Here is a 19,043-nt window from a genome sequence, read left to right as displayed (position 1 = left end):
CAAAATCGATAAAGGATTTAAATGTAAGACGGGAAACCATAAAAATACTAGAGGAATCCAAAGGCAATAAAATCTCAGACATATGCCGAAGCAATTTCTTCACTGATACAGCTCCTAGGGTATTGGAAACTAAAGAGAAAATAAACAAATGTGACTACATCAAAATAAAAAGCTTCTGCACAGTAAAAGAAACCATCAACAAAACAATAAGAAAGCCCACTGCATGGGAGAACATATTCGCCAATGTTATCTGGCAAATGGCGCTCCTGGTCGGGTCGCAGGGTATCAACAGGGCGGGTGGAGGGAACAATTATGGCTGCTCTCAGTCCCATTCCCAGAGGCTCTGCTTCTCAGAACCCCAGCAACTGCTGCAAACCTCAGAGAGAAAGCTGCCCTCATGTTCCGACTGATGCCAGACAATCCCGCTTCTCCCGTTTGAGTCTAAGTCCCTAGAGACTCGCCCGGATCTGGAGCTCAGAGTCTGAGACTCCCTCCTGATTGAAAACGACAACCGCTCCCTCAGCCACCAGCCGGCTCCACACACACCTCTGTACTTTTGTATTTTCCACACTGCGCCTCCTCTGAGCCTCGGTATGCTGTTCTCTTTCCTTCTAGTTGAAGAGTCTCTCCTCAGCCAGCCTTCCTGTGGTTCTGGGTGATGTCCGTTCAGTCTTTTATTTGTATTTTTGAAGTGGTTGTTTGCGGCAGCAATCTCCGGTGTTTACCTATGCCGCCATCTTGGTTCTCCACAAGATTCTTTACTTTCTGGGCCCCATTTCCACTACTGAAAAGTACAGTAACAGTACCTGCTTCATTATATTGCTTTAAATATGTAATGTAATAATCAATTAAACCCTTAGCAAATGCCACATGCAGCAGAAAAGTTCCATAAGTGTTAGCTGGTCTTATTACTACCATTATCATTGGCCTCTATGAAGTCAGGTGGTCCTAGAGTTGACACCCAGATCCACCTCTTACTAAACATATGACTTTGGGTAAATTTTTTAACACTCTAAGACTCAATTTTTTCATCAATAAAATGGAAATAATGTCTATCTGACAGGGTTATTATATGAATTAATGAGATATAACTAAAGTATTGAGCACAGAGCCTGGAACATAGTAAGTACCCCATACCAGTAGCTAATATAAATAATCATCAATCTTGAGTTGACCAGTGAGGACAACAGAAATAAAAGAGAAGATGTAGATGCAAATTTATTTATATTTGGGAGTTAGGGGAACATCACTCACAAAAATCATTGGGACATGGTTACTGACTAAATAAAGGAAAATAAAAAGAAGTTGGGTGCAAAGTTTCAAGCCTAGTTTGTTCAGTTTCATCCCCTGAGATGCAGCCAAGATGGGATTAGATATACAAATATTTATTGGAAAAAATGCCTGTTAAAGAAAGGTGGGTGGAAGTGGAAAAAGCCTAGGAGATTTCTCTGACCAGGATGCAGATCTGATTACTGTGAAGGAGAAAGAGGAGAAAATTTTAAGTTGCGGTGTGGTTCTAAGAGAGTATCTGCAAAGCTGATGGGGTGTCTGAGCTAAAGTCACCCATAGAGGAAAACCATTCCTCACAGAATGGACTTATTTCATATCCCTTCTGAGAACCTGTGGGAAGTCTCTGTGCAAAGCAGGTGGTGCATTTACCACCTTCCATCAATTAAGTCCCCATCACAGGAGATCTGAGTGGCACATATTCATGGCTGCCATACCTGGTACAGAAAAACAGGCAACCATGAAAGGTGGGAAGTTATAACTTACAAAAATGGAAATCTGCCTTTCTCACATTTCCAAAGCTCCAAAAGTATCTTTGTGTAGAAAGGCCAGGATGGAATTGTGGCAAGTCTGAGCACCAACCTAGAAATACAGTGAGAGAAAATATTATAAGGATGTAGTCAGCTATTTACCTCAAAGGGCACCTCCGCTGTAAAATAACATCACCTCCACTCATTCTTCTCTTTTCTATCCATGACAGATGGTCCAACACTACCAAGTCCTGGCCTCTCAGATGGGGCTATTGCCGGCATCGTGATTGGCGTCCTGGCTGGCGTAGCTCTGATAGCAGCCCTGGTGTACTTCCTGTATTTCAGAAAGACTGGAGGGTATGATGGCCTTCCCTCTTGTCCCGCTTCCTCCAAAGCTAACGACCATGCTTGGGAGAGGGAAGGAGACTTCCCCTCTGTCTCTGGGCCTGGATCTGCTCCTCCTCCTTCCTAAACCTCTGCTTCTCAGCATGGATTCCTGAGGCCTCTTCTTCCCTGGTTTTCAAGCTTCCTGTACCCCTCTCCCTTGGGACATGGTTATTCCCATCTCCATCTGGTTTAGAGGGGGCAGATTATGCAACTAGGTCCCCAGTCAGGGAAGCCAAGGTCCAAGAAGGAAAACAAATGAAAATACAAAAAGAGAAGCTAGAGAAAGTGAGTCCTGTGCTCTGTCAACCACAGGAAGAGAAGGAGAAGAGAGGGTAGGGACAGGAAGAGAACCTAACAAAAAGCAGAAACTGAAGGCACCTTAGGCAATAAATAAAGTGAAGATAAAAACAGCATCTACCTTCAAAAGGGAAAGGTGTCAGGGTAGAAGTAGGCTCAGAGGCAGTTGATAAGGAATGGACCTATGTGAACGTCAGGGCAGCAGGAAAGGAGTGCACACTGGAAGGGACGGTGGGTACACTAAAGAGGAGGCCTACGAGGAAAGGCAGTACCAACTCTGGTGTAAATGAGCACTGAGGAGCCCCAAGAAATTTACTGCTCACAATGTCCTTCCTACTTCAAGGAGCAAAGATCTTATGCTTGGGAATAGCAGTCACAGTCTCTGATATTTGTTTAGGGCAAGCGACCAGCGCGATCTCACAGAGCACAAACCCTCAGCCTCCAACCACAGTAAGTAAAACCATCACCAGCGAGAGCTGGTGTGTTCCACCACGTGCCCTTCCCTAGCAGGAAACCTGGTCCCAAGGACTCAGTACCTTCTGAAATGTTAGAGGGGATCTCCACTTCCCAACCTTAGGCTGCCGTAGGTCCTCACACCCTTCTAGTCACAAAAGATTCCCCTGAGACCCAGCCCTGGGAGAGACTCACTCAGCCAGACCTGGCAGGCCTGGGTAAGAGGGACATGTTTTCCAAAGCCATTCCTCACCTTACCCCTTCCCCTCCTCCTCTGTTACGGATGTGGGCACTCTCCTTTGGTGAAACTTTCCCTGTCTTGTGGTGCTCTGGGTGCTGCCCATCCTTGCCACTGGTGTCTAGTGCTTAGAAACACAACTGGGCAAAAAATCAAGGCCTTGTCAACTGGAAAAAATCTTCAGAAGTGGTCTGCGGCCTCTGTGGCTCTACTGTTGCCTCTCTGCCCACTTCTCCCCCACCCCCCCTCCACTGGCACTAACACCCTGGGTTTGGACCACAGACTCTGAGGGAATCGAATTCTTTAAGTGATCATGGACCACCGCCCCACCCCACCTTCCCACTGCCTGCCACCTCCTTCAGCTAGAAATCACAACAGTTTAACAACACTAAGGCTGTAAGGCTATAAGTCAGTTTTGCATTTTCATGGATTGCTAACTCTTCTTTCAACTCCCAGGTCAGGGCCTCTCTGACAACGCACCTAAGAAGGTAAGCACAGCCAGTTTCATTGGCTCATTTTCTCATGCATATAGCTCTATAGAGGATGGGTTACTCTTGAAGACACAAATGCAATCAAATTTGAGTCAGAGTTCCTCAATGCAGCAACAAACAAGGATGTATTGGTTAACTACTCCCATTGGGTCTACCTCATGCAAGAACGTGGGTTCTGGAGTATCCCCATCCTGTGTTTGAATCCTCCAGTGACTCTTAGTAGCTCTGTAACCTTGAGCAAGTAACTTAACCTCTTTGATCCTCAGCTTTGTCATCTGTAATATGGGCATGCTGCCTACTTCAGAAAGAAGTTGAAAGGATGAAATGAGATAACACATGCAAAGCACAGTGTCTAATATAAGGAAGGCAGCAGGTCATTCTCCCTCCTCTATCTTCAATCTGACCCTGCTCTTCCTGTCAAAAGATAATGTCTAATCCAATGGGTCTGAGGTCTTAGTTCCTTTAGTTTATAATAATTTTACTGAGCTTCTCTCAAAGCAGCACTGTAATGAAGAAACAAAACATGTCATGTCCCTGCAAAATGAAACCTTCCAGTCACTTCCCTTCAAAGTGTAAACATATCCTGACTTCCAATGCATTCGTTTTGCCTGTTTATGCTCTTATTTTGAAAAACACAGTATATCCTCATATTTATCTTGTTTCTTTCATTCAAAATGGTTTTGTGAGATTCATCCATATTGTTGTATGCATTTGTAGCTGTTCATTCTCATTGCTGTATCATCCTCTTCCATTGTATGAATACATAATCTGTCTCTTCTAATGACCATTCAAAGGATGTCAGTGTGCAGGAATAATGGGTAATAAAAGCCCTTCTGCAAAGCTAGAAGTTTCAAAGTGGTGAGAGCAGGTGGTGCCGAATCACACCAGGCAAGGTGAGGGCCTGACCTATGACACTGACTTAATTGATCACTTCTCATGCCTTTCAGACGGATGAAATTACATATTCTTCCCTGAACTTCAATGGCCAGGAATCAAAGAAGCCAACTCATGTCTCTCCGTCCCCAACAGCCACAGAAACGCTTTATTCAGAAGTAAAAAAGAAGTAATGCAACCAGCTCTGCTCACTGCACTGCTGACTGATTCCCAGCTTCTCATCTCCATCACTAGGAGACCCCTTTGCCCTCGGGGGCGCGGGGGGAGGGGGGGAGGGGAGAAGAAGCCTCTTTTCCCCTCCTCCTTTACTCACTCATGAGACACCTCCAGGTTCCCGGTCACAGCCCCTCCCTTCAGTGTCAACAGATGAAAAGGCACATCCGGGAGTCTGTAGGAAGCTCAACCTTCCTTGTCATTGAAATTTGGCAAAGCAGACCTTGGGAGAGAGTTGCCAGAACCTCCAGCCCCTCCACATTCCCTGACCGAGACTTGTTCTAAACTTACCTATTGAGCCCACCTTCATTCCTTCCTGTTGGAGTCTAACTTGAATTTGCCATAACTTTGAGAGTTACATCCTTATCCACTGAAATACGTGTATCAGAAAAGAAGAGAGAGAAAAACTAAAAGCTTCTCCTATCTCTCCAAAGCCCAGTGTGAATGGACCACACAGGAAAATAAATATATAAGCAAGTCTCAACACGGAAATTCTACACCTTTGTCCATTGTCAGGGTGTCTAAACACTTTTCTGCTTGTCTAGAATACCACCTAAGCCCTTTGGCAAGACTGTCTTCAGAGAAACCTAGAAGCAACTAGGAAAACTATAGGTGATTCCCAAGGGAAAATGTTTTTAAAAAAGCACATGTTTTAATAACTTTATTGGCTTTTATTCAAGGATATGCCTACAGAGGAAAGAGGTTACAGTTTTAGAGGATACTCTGCTCCCAATAAAAAACAGTCTAGCCGTGGCTGGTGTTGCTCAGTGATTAGAGCATTGGCCCACGGAACTAAGGGTCTCAGATTTGATTCCTAGTCAAAGGCCTGTACCTGGGTTGCAGGTTGGATTCCTGGCCCCAGTTACATTCATACAGGAGGCAACCAATCAATGAGTTCCTCTAGTGTAGGTGTTTCTCTTCTTCTCTAATTCTCCCCCTCCCCACCTTCCTTTCACTCTCTAAAAATTAACGGAAAAAATATCCTCGGGTGAGGATTAACAAAAAAACAAACAATCTGCTAGGAATTTCAGAAACGAATCAGAGTTACCCTTCAGAGATTATTTAAATAATTATTAAAGAATGCACAATTTGGGGTACTGGGTTTGTTCCCGTCTCTGAGACATTTCACCATTTTAATCTTTGTAACTCCTTATGCGAAAGGGGTTAATTTTACTTAGCTTTGCTTTATAAGCCAATCTGAGGACCTTAAGTGAAAGAAGCCACCTATGCCCCTCCCTTGACCAGGAGCTCCTCAATATTTTGTGTCAGTGGCTCCAAGTGGAAAAGAAGACCCAGTTTCTCTCATTCATGGCTGGAGGTGGATCTAAGTCAGTCCCGGGCATCTTAAGCGAATCATCAGCCACCATTTGAGTCCATGTTTCTGCCAGTGCAAGTTCTATCCATCTTCCCCACTTACTGTCTCAGGAAACCTGGGCCTCTGCTAAGGTGTATTTGGTCCTTGAGAAGTGGTAGCCCTGAAAGGAACACTGTCACTCACACTGTTGCCATTGTTTACAACCCAGAAAGCTGCACTGGTGCTGACGCTCCTTAGGACACAGGGGAGGATCATAACTGGGCCCCAGGCTCTGGAATTTTTCTCCCATGGGGTCTGAGTCCCATTGTGTCAGAATAAAAAAGAAGGGCAAGGGAAGGAGAGGCAAACTATTGCCCACCCAGCCTTCCACACGGATGACTTTCTTTGGGGCTGTTGAGAGAAATAATTTATTCGATATTGATTACTGGATCTCATACTGTGTCTAAGAGACCCCCCAGAGAGGGTTAGTTGGGAGTTCTCTGTACTCAGGTACCTCTTTCAGGGTTTTCTGACCCTGACACAGACTGTAAATACTTCCCCCTCATCTGTGCTATTCTCTGTTATTTAATTTTGTCTGGCTAAGGCCACTTCTGAATTATTTGTAAAATTTGCTCTATATTTATAATAAAAATTATATATCAGACATCAATATGCTGCCTCACAGTTGATAATGCTTTAGACAATGTCTTCTTTACAGGCAGAAGAAATAGAAATTACCTAACTGGTAGTCAAAGCCTATTTCTAAGTCTACAGATATTCTACCTAGTGATCAGAGAAGTAGCTAATTTTATTTGCACACCAGCTAACAAAGTGAGTCTGTCAAGAAGCAACAGCCCACAGCTGCAAACTGCCTGGAAATCATCTTTGCTCTGGGAAAGATGATTTCATGAGTGAAAAATTCCCAGCCTCTTCATTAGGGACAAATAACTCCCCACACCAGTGGCTCCAGTGAATCAGATGCAGCAACAGGGCTTCACTCACATGAAGTCTCCATGAGTTCTGTCCTGTAGAAATCTCTCTGACACTATGTTCCTGTCACAAGGTCAGTTTTTCTGCCACCTCACAGGGTCAAAGATCTTCGCACCCAAATAACCTTCATTCATTCCAGTATTAGCCTGTTATCTCATTTCCTTCATTTCCAAGCGATTGAAATGTATGCTGTCTTTCCCTTTCCTCATCACCAAGTTTCTCCTCCATCCTCAGTATCCCCATCTTGACTCAAAGATGTTTTCACCGTCCTCACATTGCTCACTTTTATAACCTCTAAGACCATAGACGACTTTTTCCTCCTTGGGTGTCCTCCTCCTGTGGCCCACACACACCAGAATTAGTTCTCAGACCCTGCTATCTCCCCCCACACCATCCTCCCCTTCCCCCAGCTTCAGTGACCTCTGTGCAGATGGCTCCCACATCTGCATCTCTAGCCCCTACTGCTTCCCAGTACTCAGCACACTCATATCCAAATGACTTCTGAAGTTACTTCCCATTTAAACTGGCTTTCCCCCACAGCTCATTCATTTGTCACAGTGACACCACTGTTCCTCAGCTCTTGCTTTTTGTCTCCCAGATTCCATACATCATCAAAGCCTGTTGATTCTTTTTGAACATCTTTCATTTGAGCCCTTTCCTCCATTCCCATAAACCTAAATAGCCCAGGCTCTCAGCAACTCCAATAGGAGTACAGCTTGACTTTTTATCTCTGGTCTTTAATGGACTCTGCCTTGCACAACTCATTAACTTCCTAAAAACTGGTTCACTCTCCTACTCAAGAGTCTACTGTGGCCTGCCCTGGTCTACCAAATCAGTTCAAATTTCTTTCTTCCTCATTCTCTTTACCACTTCTCTCTAGTATAATTCCTCCATTCTAATTAGATCTGTCTCCTTATCCATCCTGGCCCCTTAACCCCATATACACATCTAATTCTTAGTCCCAATGCTGTGTCTGAAAACAAATACCACACAGGGCAATGATCCATCTGTTATTCACAGAGGAGTTAACACACCAGTCATCAAGAGCAACAATGACCCCACAGAGGACAGGAACTTGTCGCATTAACACGTGTACCTGAGACTCAGGACACAGCCTATCTCTTCCTAATGACCACAGACTCTTCCTAATGACCAATTTATGTGCCCATGAAATTCTTATGGAGCACCAACTGTGCTACAAGTCTCAGTGTTAGATCCCATGAAAGAGACAGAAATGAGAAAGGCAGGGTTCCTACCTCAAGGAACATGAATCCTAAGGCAAGAGATAAGATATGAAAAATTATCCTATATAATAAAAGCCTAATATGCTAAGTGTCCAGTCATCTGGTCGGCCATTCAACCAATCAAAGCGTAATATGCTAATGATATACTAAGGCCATTCAACCGCTCACTATAACATGCACTGACCACCAGGGGGCAGAAGCTCCAACCGGTAGGTTAGCTTGCTGCTGGGGTCCGCCGATCGGAACTGAGCAAGACAGGCCAGACATGCCCTGGGGCCCTCCTGTAGTCCCTCTCCAGCTGGCCAACCTCCCATGTCCCTCCCTGGCCCCGATCATGTACCAGTGGGGTCCCTCGGCCTGGCCTGCGCCCTCTCGCAATCCAGGCTGAGGGACCCACCCCCTGAGAGCACAAATTTCATGCACTGGAACTCTAGTTATAATATAAAAATAGAAAAAGATAAATGCCACAAAAGAAGACAGAGATAAATCCAATGGGAAACATGGCTATTCATCAGAATTCTAGAAACAACTGATACTCAGTCCTTACCCACAGATTTCAATTCAATTAGTGTGAGGTGGAACCCAGGCATTGCTTTTTTTTAAAAGCTTCCCAGATACTTTTAACATGTAGCCAAGGATGGAGAACCTCTGCTATCATAGGTAGGACTTGAGCCTAAAAGCAATGGTAAAAACCAAGAGTATAAATCAGAATTATCTTAGGAAACTTTTTCAACCATCCTTGAAGAAGCTGATACAGTATGTCTGGAATAAGACAGGCTTGTATATTTTGAGAAACTCCCAGATGATTCTTACATATATTCCATGTTAGGAAACACTGGCATAAAACATAGGAAGAATTGAAAAACTGGTGAGTTGGGAAAACATTCCACAAGATAAGCATAACATGAATAATACATTCTGCAAGGCGTCGAGAAGAACTCAAAAAAGTTATTGGCATATAGCTAAACTTTAAAAGACTGATAACACCAAGTGTTGTGAGGATGTGAAACAACCGGTATTCTTATATATTCTTGGTGGAAATATAAAAAGAAACAAGCACTCTGGAAAAGAGTTTGGCATTTTCTTATAATGTTAACTATATAGTCCAGCAATTCCACTTCCAGGTATTTACCTAAGAGAGATGAAAATAATGTAGCTATCCATATAAGGAGTTATAAAGGAAGAAAGAAAAATGGAAAGGAAGAGAGGGAAGGGAAAAATTATGAGATAATTACAGAAATCTGAATATTGAATATTTTATAATATTTAGGAAGTACTAATTTTTAGTGTGATAATGGTATTGTGCTTATGTCTTTTTATATAACTTTTTAAATTTATTTGAGAGAGAGAGGGAAACATCAATGTGAGAGAGAAACATTGATTAGTTGCCTCCCACAAGTGCCCCAACCAGGGATCGAATCCACAACCCTTTGGTGTATGGGACAACACTACAACCAACCGAGCAACACTGGCCAGGGCTCTGGTTATGTTTTTTTTAAAGCCCTTAATAAGTTAGTAATACAACTGAAATACAGGAGTGGGCAAAAGTAGTTTTATAGTTGTTCATAAGGAAAATAATATAATTATTAATAAGCAAGTATGTGTTTCACATACTCACAACTGTAAACCTACTATTGTCCACCCCTGTATTAACAGATGAAATGATCTTATGTCTTGGATTTGCTTTAGAACAATCCAATTGGGGGAAGGGGTTGTAGATGAAACAAGATTGACTATGAAATAATTGCTGAAGCTGTGTGTTGAGCACTTGTAAGTTCATTATTTTATTAGCTTTATCTTTGCAACTATTTAACATTTTACCAAAAAAAGAAGTTTTTGCTCTCCAGAAGGTTATAACACAAAGAGTCAAATATTCCAACAAATAGAGCATCATGTAGTTAAATAAAATAGACACAAAGTGCTAGTGTTACCAGCCAAAAGACAACTCTGAGATGATTCTATGAGAAGGAACTGTATTGTAAGTTAGCAACAAAGACACGCTGGGGTGGGTCACTTCCCAAAGCCGTGTATCCCCAAGAAAGGATCAAATTCATCTTTATTTGGGGAAAACATGCATAAACATTAAGGTGAGCTTCGTCGTCACAGGTATAGATAGGGATGCACAGTCAGAAAACATGGCTATTCATACATCTCATGTTCAAAAACAAAGGAAAATCTCTGCCCCTAACTGGAGATTTTCGTATTATAATGAGGGTATAATGAGAAAAGTTCATGAGGAGGTCACTACAGGGTCCTCTAAGCTGCTTTGGCCAGTCTCAGGTAGTTTCAGCTGGATCACCCCCACCCCAACCCTCCCCACCCCCATCCTGGGCTTGTTTCTGAAAAACAGCTCTGGCAATGGTGGTGTAGGAGGGATGGTGTAGGTATGAAAGGAAATTTAGCTAATTAAGTCTCAGCCTTTTAGTTAAAGTCTTAGCAAATTACAGGAGATGGTTACAAAAACCTTATAAAATCTAGTGGGTTTAGAGGTTAATCTAAGCAAAGTTATGAATTCTAAATAAAGTCAGTCTGTGCTAGGCTACATGTAAAGGTTAGGTTACTCTAGTTAAGCTCCAAGGCCAGTGACTGGCCAGGAATAGGCAGTGAGTCGGCCCCCTGACCAGAGTCTTTAGGAAAGAGTATCCCAGATAAAGGGCAGAGAGGCAACACAAAGGAGACAGATGTGAAGCGGCAGGACTTCCCCACACTCTGGATGACTTACTAGAGGCCATGCTACTTAAGAGCACATGTTCTAAAGCCAGACCACCTGCACCGGATTTGCCTACTGGGTAATGGTAATGGTAATGGTAATGGTAATGGTAATGGTAATGTTTCTGTGCCTCAGAGTCTTTACTTATGAAACGGAGGTTAAAGCAATACATACATCACAAGGTTGTTGTCAGGAGTCAATGAGTTAATTCATGCGTAAAACACTTAGGTGGTGGGTAAACAATAAATGTTAGCTGTTAGTAGCAGTATCTCAGCCCACAATACCACACATTTTTTAAATCTCATCTAATTTCTATTTGTTACTTATCTTCTTTTGGTTAGACTATACATTGGAAAACAGTGACTTTGTCTTATTTATCTCTGTATCCCAAGGACCTAGCTTAACGCCATGCCCATAATAGGCACTGTAGGGGAGCTCAGAGATGCACTATGTCTCCAGCAGTAAAGATGTCTGGGAAATGTTGGACTCTGTTTAACCTTCTGTGACTGTTTAACTCTCGGTAGCCTCAGGTTTAGCTGACCACCCAGAAAGCCAGGATGCCACCCAAAGATAAAGTTCAGGGCCCAGGAAGGAGGTAAATGAATGCATAGAGTGGGATAACTGCCTAATGTTATTGTTCACTTAGAAATGCATTGTTCTTTCTGGTGGTCTACATGACTATCCAACATATGGTTTTACTATTAACCCCCTATAAAAAAAGAGACCCTGTCCTGGGAGGAGTGCAGACCTCCTCCCGGCCGGCCACCACTGGCAGCAAGCAGCTGCTTTGCCCCTGTATGTCCGTTTTTCCTATTAAAGGTCTTATGATGTCTGTATGTCAGTTCATCGGAATCAATCCTGAATTTAGATTTTGGGGGCTTTCCCCAACAGGCACACATCCGGCAACTCTTCTTTAAGGCTGTAGGGAAGGCACTACCCTGTGGATTATGCCCTCAATTCCTACAATTATTTGGCTTCCTTTTGCTTCCTTCCTTGTTTCCACCTCCTCCCTTATTCTGCTCCAGAGATGTTCATTCACTAATGGTGCTCTCTGGTCCCTTCTCCAGCAGGTGTTCCAATGCTTCCTCTCTCTCTCTCTCTCTCTCCCCACAACTATATTCTCCAAAAAGCCTCTGCATCACTTATTCTGCAATTAATAAAAGGCGAAAGGCGGGTGGATTTCTGGACCATTAACCTCAGTCCTATTTGTGAGAAGAAGAATCCTCTGGAAAAAGAGAAAAGCAGATAGGATGGTAGTCAGCATATAAAGCCTTCAAATATAGCCTCATCTTTGAAGAAACCCTATAGACATGTTTGTACACTCAGCTAACATTTCACTGGGGTTTTGAGGGAGGCACGACAGGCAGGGAGCCCAGCTTTGTGTTAAATGTTGCTGTGTAAACTTCAGGGTTTCTTTTCCCACACTAATAAACATCCTCATTTTCTCCCCAGGGCAGAGACTGGGAGAAGAAAAACCGGAGACCAAGAACTGAGAAGCTGCAAAACCACAGACGGCTGCAGAATCTAAAGATGAAGCAGGAAGGTCAGATGCAGATCTCTCTGGAATCACAGCTCTCTGTACAGAGTGCCCTCTGCCCTGGGCAGTGATGTGGGGTTGGAACATGATCCTGGTCTCCCCAAGAATGGGAATTGCTGGTAGAACATTAACTAGCTGCGCAGGAGCAGAGAGCAATGGAGCCCTCTCCCTACCTATTCTCCCCAGTTTCCTCGGAGAGAAGGACAGTTCAAGGCTATGTGCCCAGCCCGAGGATTTGATGGTTCTTTTCTGTAAAATAAAACTTAAAAAGCCAGGTCAGGCAGGGATCACAAAGCAGAAACGGGGCACAGGCAAGAATGCACTAAAAGGATATTGGCGCATGCTGTTTAAGGTCAAAGTCTTCTGAAACGTGCCAATCTCCCTCCACTGCTGCCTGGGCTCTGTAGTTGGAGCCCTATCTGAACTCGAACGAGAGCAAGAAAGGAAAAGGGGAACTGGAAACAGGAAGAATGATAAATACAGAGTGGCAGGCTGCCTGAAATACTAAGTGTGATTATAAGGAAGTAAAACTGGTTTTATAAGGCTCAGACTGGTTTTAAGAACAACTCTACATGGTAAGTGATCAAAATATTTTAATTAATGACAGAACTTTTGGAATATATGACTAGCCACCCAGGACAACTACCCTTAAGGTGCCCATATTTGTCTGGATATGACATACTTATAAAAGAAATCCTACTGAGCCAGGCCAGCAAGCCAGGACAAGTGGAATGGAGAAACTGAAGCAAACAGCCAAACAAACTGGCTGAGCAATTTACAGCCAGATACAAAAGGTCACCCCTCTAGAGACAACATCTAGGCCTCAATTGCATTTCAGCTCCAGATCCAGAAAAACAACAAAACCTAGCCAGTTTGGCTCAGTGGTTGGAGCATTGGCCCACAGATTGAAGGCTTCCAGGTTCGATTCTGGTCAAGGGCTTGTAACTTGGTTGTGGGCTCAATTCCCAGCTCAGACCTGGGTACATGCTGAAGGCAACCAATCAATGTGTCTCTCTCATATTGATGTTTCTGTCTCTCTGTCTCTCCCCCTCCTTCTACTCTGTCTAAAAATCAATGGAAAAAATATCTTTGGATGAGGATTAACAATAAAAAAGGAATGAAAAGAGGAAAAAGAAATAATCCAGATGTCTAACAATAAGAAAATTATTAAGTTATGAATCTTCCATTAACATCATGTTAGACAGCCCTTTTTAAAGGTTTTTAAAAAAGTTTATTAATATGAGAAAATTCATAACAAGTAAAAAAATCAATATACAAAGTTATATATATAGTATGATCTCAATAATTACAAATATGGGCAAAGAAAAAAGTCTAAATATACCTATAACTCTAGTGGTTCTCAACCTTCCTAATGCCTCGACCCTTTAATACAGTTCCTCATGTTGTGGTGACCTCCAACCATAAAATTATTTTCGTTGCTACTTCATAACTGTAATTTTGCTACTGTTATGAATCTTAATGTAAATATCTGATATGCAGGATGTATTTTCATTATTCGCGACCCACAGGTTGAGAACCGCTGCCCGGGTGGTGTGATTAAAGGAATCCTTTCCTCTACTTTACAAAATTTTTAAAACTCAGCAAAAGGTTTTTTTCCTTAAATATATGCCCTCTTGTGGACCTCATATTGGTAGAGTACTTGATGTAAATTGGGCACTTAATAAACATGTGCTGAATTCATTAATTAATGGAAGAAGTGAGCTCCTGTTTTCTGTCTGAGGAACATGAAGCAAGGGAAAGTTAACTGCACTTAGAATGAGGAGGCCTACATTCGAGAGACTTTGAGAAATTACAGCCTCTCCTCATCCACAAAATGGAGGGAGCACCTCCCTGAGGAGACTGTGGTGGGAAGCAAATGAGGTAATGCCTGTGAAACTATTTTGTAAATTGGAAAACTTTACACAACATCTAAAGACAAACAATAAGGAACTACTGTTATTTTTGCCCTTCTCAGTTTATTGCCCAAGAGAAATGATATAAATCTGAGGCCCACCAAATGAGTAATCACTCCTTCCCCAGAACAGTTTACCAATTTCCGTACTTCTCCAGGTGTCCCAAGGGTGGGTGTCCTCTGGTGCCGGAAGCCGGTCCATCCTTGCTGCTTGACACAGTCGCTGCAGGAAAGAAACATCTGCACAGCATATGTTTCAAGGGACCTGGCATATATAGCATATTGTTCTTAATATGTTTGTTCTCCTTAGTGCCATGTGTTTTAACCAAGGTCACCTCTCTGAGAAAGGTTGTTTTCCCAGGTGGGGATTTTTCCCTGAGGTTAGGGAGGGGATACAACCCCTTAATTAAGTGCCAGGCGGGTAGTTAAGCTACATAATCTTTACTCCCTGGAATGGAGATAAGAAACGCCCTAACCTTTGTAATAGAAATTGACAGGATTAAAATCGGCTGATATAAATATAGATGTAACAAGACAATAAACATCAGATCCTCACCAGATCCTCACCAGATCCTCACCAGATCCTCATCAGATCCTCGGTCAGTTCCTAACCAGAACTCCGGCTAGAGGTCCTGACTAGGCTGCTGATCAACTGAAGGCTGTCTTCGTGTCATTCCTTCTTCGCCGACTCCATCCACACCTTTGGGGACCCCTGGACCCGCTGGGATTGGACCCCAGCACTCTGGGGTGGTACCTTACAGAACTCAAATTGTTATAGAGCTATGGTGTCAAGTACCATCACATGCAATCAAGGCCTTCCCCCTACACCTGGAGTCTCTCACAAGAGGCAACAGGAAGCTTCATGTCTGATAGTACAGCGGCTTCCTAAGTAATACTCCTACCTCCAGTTTCTACCATCTAACCAATTTTGTACTTTATCATCAAAATAATCTTCCTGTATCATAGAATCACGGACTCTATAGCTAGAGAAGCTCCTTTTCAATCACATGGTTCAAACTCCTTAAAGATGAGAAGCTTAAAAAAAAGATGAATCTAAAACCCAGAAGTGTTAAAATAAGTGACTAAGCCCTAGCCAATGTGGCTCAGTTGGTAGGAGTGTTGTCCCATACACTGAAAGGCTGGATTCCTGGTCAGGGTACGAACCTAGGTTGCAGGTTCAATCCCCAGTCAGGCATGTACAGATGTTCTCTCTCACATCAATGTTGAGCTCACTCTCTCTCTCTCTCTCCCTCTCCCCCTGCCCTTCCCCTTTCTCTAAAATCAATAAGCATATCCGTGGGTGAGAATTAAAAAAAGAAGAAGAAGAAGAAGTGGCTGGCTCTTCCTTGCAGAAGCATGCCGGAACCTCGCCACCCCTTTTCCTCCCCTACAGGCAGGCATCTCCTAAACTCTCAGGGACCCCAAGAGCCTTGCAATTAGGACAGCAGTGGGCAGTGGCAGTTCATCCCAGCAAACCCCCTGAACCTGTCCCCCAAACCCCCTTTTCTCTGACGTCTTAGTGAACCAAAGCAGACCAGCCTCGGCTCATTTCCCCAGCCCTTTCTCATTTCACTTTTCCCAGCTTTAATAAACATCCTCTAGGCCAGCCTGTGTGGCACTGCGGTTCAGTGTGGACCCAGGAACCAAGAGGTCACAGGTTCAATTCCCGGTCAGGGCACATGCCCAGGTTGCAGGCTCCATTCCCATGCAGGAGGCAGGAGACAGCCGATTGGTGATGTTTCTCTCTCATTAATGTTTCTATCTCTCTGTCCCTTTCCCTCCCTCTCTCTCTAAAAATCAATAAAAACATTAAAATAATAATAATAAATAAACATCCTGTAAATTAAAAAAAAAGAATATACCGAATCAAGGTCATGATATTGATGTCATTTTCCTGTGAAAAAACCTTCAGATAAATTCCGAACTCCTTAGCGTGGCATTCAAAGCCCTTCACCACCTAGCTCCAATCTACCGATTGAATCCCATCTCACTCTAGTCTCTCACAAACCCTTGGTTCTAGTCCAACTGGTCCCTTCTCCATCCCCTGAACTTCAACTACTTAGCCTCATCTCAGATGTTTCCCTGGGGTGCCCCTCACTTTCATCCCCAACTTCTGCACACCTGCAAGGTTCACTTGTTTGGAAAGTCTTTCCTGACCAGCTTAGCCCACAGGGCAGCTATCCTACCTCTGACCCCCCAAAGCTCTCATTGTCCATTACACTTGTTGGCTTGTGTATATTATTTGCAGTCCTGGCATTGTAATTTATATGTTTACCTGTCTTACTACCTCTCCCCCACCTAGACTATAACTTCCTTAAAGATGAGGGATTGCATTTTATGTTTCTCCACATTCCCCAGCTGCACCTATCCATGACTAAGGACATTTACTGAGCACCCATGGTATATAAGTTGCTGTCCTAGGTTACTTCATTTGATTGTCAGTTTTCTCACAAAAGAGAAAACCGAGGCTCAGAGAAGAGGAATAAACAGCCAAGGTCACACAATTGAAAAGTGGCAGAGCCATGATGGGAATCCAAAAGCCTTTAGCCATAAACCATGTTGCCTTTATAGCACCACAGGGGGCAGGTGTGCCGGAACTGCTCACTGCTGACCCAGCTGTTCCCAGGGTGAGGCAAAGGGCCAAGATCCACATGTCAAGGAAACAAAAGCAAGCCTGATACTCCCCTCCTCTGAAGCCCACATCTGGGTTTCCCTGAGTCCCTGCAGGGTCTCCTTGGCTTCCTGGCACTAATCCTTCATCCTGTGCCAATTTAGGCAGCGGCCCCACTCTGTTCCACAGGCAGCTTATCTGGCAGTCCTGACCCAACGGGTAAGACACCAGGAAATGAAATTCCTCTGAAGCTGAGCCAGAAAAATGATTCCTGAGCAACTAACTGGCTCGCTGGGTGGGAGCCCCTCCCTACGGTCACTCAGTTTCAGCTCCTGTGTGTTCCTCTCGGGGCTTGGCAGGCAGCTTTGGGATTGGACAGACAAGGCTTTTGCCAATAAGCCCTGTCTGACAGAACTAGGATGGAAGAAGCCCTGACACTGTGCAAACCCCAGGCCAGCAGGAGGGCCCATGTCTGTCCTGCATCGCCTGACCCAGGGCCACACTTCCACATGCCCACATGGAGGCAGATTTCTCAGCTCTGGTGGTAACAGCTACCATTTAGTGAGCACCTACTCTGTGCCAAGCACCATACCCAGTGCTTTAAGTGTTTATCTCAATTAATCCTTGTTCATATTCTGTGACCGATACAGTCTGGTGCAATAGTTAAAGACACAGGCTCTGGGGTTAGACTGTCCAAATTCAGAATCCCAGCTCTACCACTTACAAGTTACATTAACTTGAACTTGCTATTTAACTTCTCTGTGTCTTAATTTCCTCATCTGAAAAATAACCACTACACTAATACTTAATTCCTAGAAATGTTATGAAGATTAACTGAATTAATAAGTGTCAAGTGTGAAGTGCATGTTAGCTAAACTATTATGTGGGCATTATCTCCATTTTACAGGTGCAGCAACTGAGTCTTAGAGAGCTTAAGTCACTTGCCAGGGTCACACAATTAATAAAGAACAAAGTGTGGATTTAAATCCAGATCTGATTTATCTGACTCCAAAGGTACATGGCCACCTGACACATTCCAGTGCTTGAAACCTCACTCCTCTCTCTCTCTCTCTCTCTCTCTCTCTCTCTCTCTCTCTCTCTCCTGTATTTAGGAAGCAGCTGGGTTGGTAAAAGAACTATAATGGTACCAAAGTAAAAAATCGTACAGGGTCCAGAGCCAACCCTAAAAATGTGGGATATGGAAAACTTTTACTCACTCTACCCCCAGTTATTTTACACAAATAACATCAGACTAAAATGAATACCGAAGGCAGTACTGAAAATGAAAATAAGTCACAAAAATACATCACAAAGCTTTAGTAGAAAGAGTTTTTAACAAAGAGGCGGGTCCCACCAGAGTATGGTAGAGGGGACCTCGGTTAGTATGACAGCCTCAGAAAAAGATTTGGCACCAGTTAATCTGGGCATTTTGCTCATCTTTCTCTCTACACCACCCTTAGCTATTGCCCTACGTCCTGGTCTGAATGAAGTAGTTTAGCTCCCTAGAGACAATTCTGGAAGGTCTCAAATTGTCTTGCTGCTAATATTCTTAAGAGTAGCTAATGAATCCTGTTTCCAGGCCCCAAGGGACATACACTCATTCTCCATCTTTGGGGATGCTTGAGGGCATGCTTTTGGTGAGGAGCTGAGAGACAAACTAAAGGACAATCGGAGTTGCCATCCTAAGGAGCCCAGTTTCCTACTTTAGTTTGTGCTCCTAAAAAGGAGAGTCAGAAAATACACAAGCCTGGACTCCTGCCCCACTCTCCTCCATCAGCTAATCCAGCATCTGACCTCAGTCTGACCTCACCTGCCTGGTTCTGAGAGTCCCCAAAGGCTTACCAGTGAGACAGATTTGGGTATTGAGGGAATTAGGCCCAGAAAGCCTTGTTCAAGAAAAGACCAACTATTAGCTCTTGAGGACAGGAATTGAATTTCCTAGCACCTGACAGTTGGTAGGGAGGTGACAGTATCAGTGATATTAAATTGTTTTTAAAGGGCTGGAATGCCTACAT

The 19,043-nt window shown here is 43.6% G+C and overlaps 1 protein-coding gene across 2 annotated transcripts in view; it reads left to right on the top strand.

Moving 5' to 3' along the window:
• LOC102427491 (carcinoembryonic antigen-related cell adhesion molecule 1) overlaps window positions 1–12,951 on the top strand; it is a 23,939-nt gene extending 10,988 nt beyond the window's left edge. Inside the window, exons 2-5 of one of the 2 annotated variants that reach the window (XM_023744868.1) lie at window positions 1,988–2,114; window positions 2,839–2,891; window positions 3,589–3,620; window positions 12,421–12,951. In XM_023744868.1, the coding sequence (XP_023600636.1) occupies window positions 1,988–2,114; window positions 2,839–2,891; window positions 3,589–3,620; window positions 12,421–12,576 (368 nt within the window). In that variant the 3' untranslated portion in view covers window positions 12,577–12,951. Of the gene's footprint in view, window positions 1–1,987; window positions 2,115–2,290; window positions 2,892–3,588; window positions 3,621–4,570; window positions 4,761–12,420 lie in introns of those variants that run through there. The other variant, XR_002826463.1, reaches the window with a different exon arrangement.
• Window positions 12,952–19,043: the final 6,092 nt, after the last annotated feature.

Source organism: Myotis lucifugus, unplaced genomic scaffold, assembly GCF_000147115.1.
Source record: "Myotis lucifugus unplaced genomic scaffold, Myoluc2.0 scaffold_493, whole genome shotgun sequence".
Classification (NCBI taxonomy): domain Eukaryota; kingdom Metazoa; phylum Chordata; class Mammalia; order Chiroptera; family Vespertilionidae; genus Myotis; species Myotis lucifugus.
The sequence above is the reverse complement of the archived record's forward strand: the minus strand, read 5'-3'. Positions and strand labels throughout refer to the sequence as shown.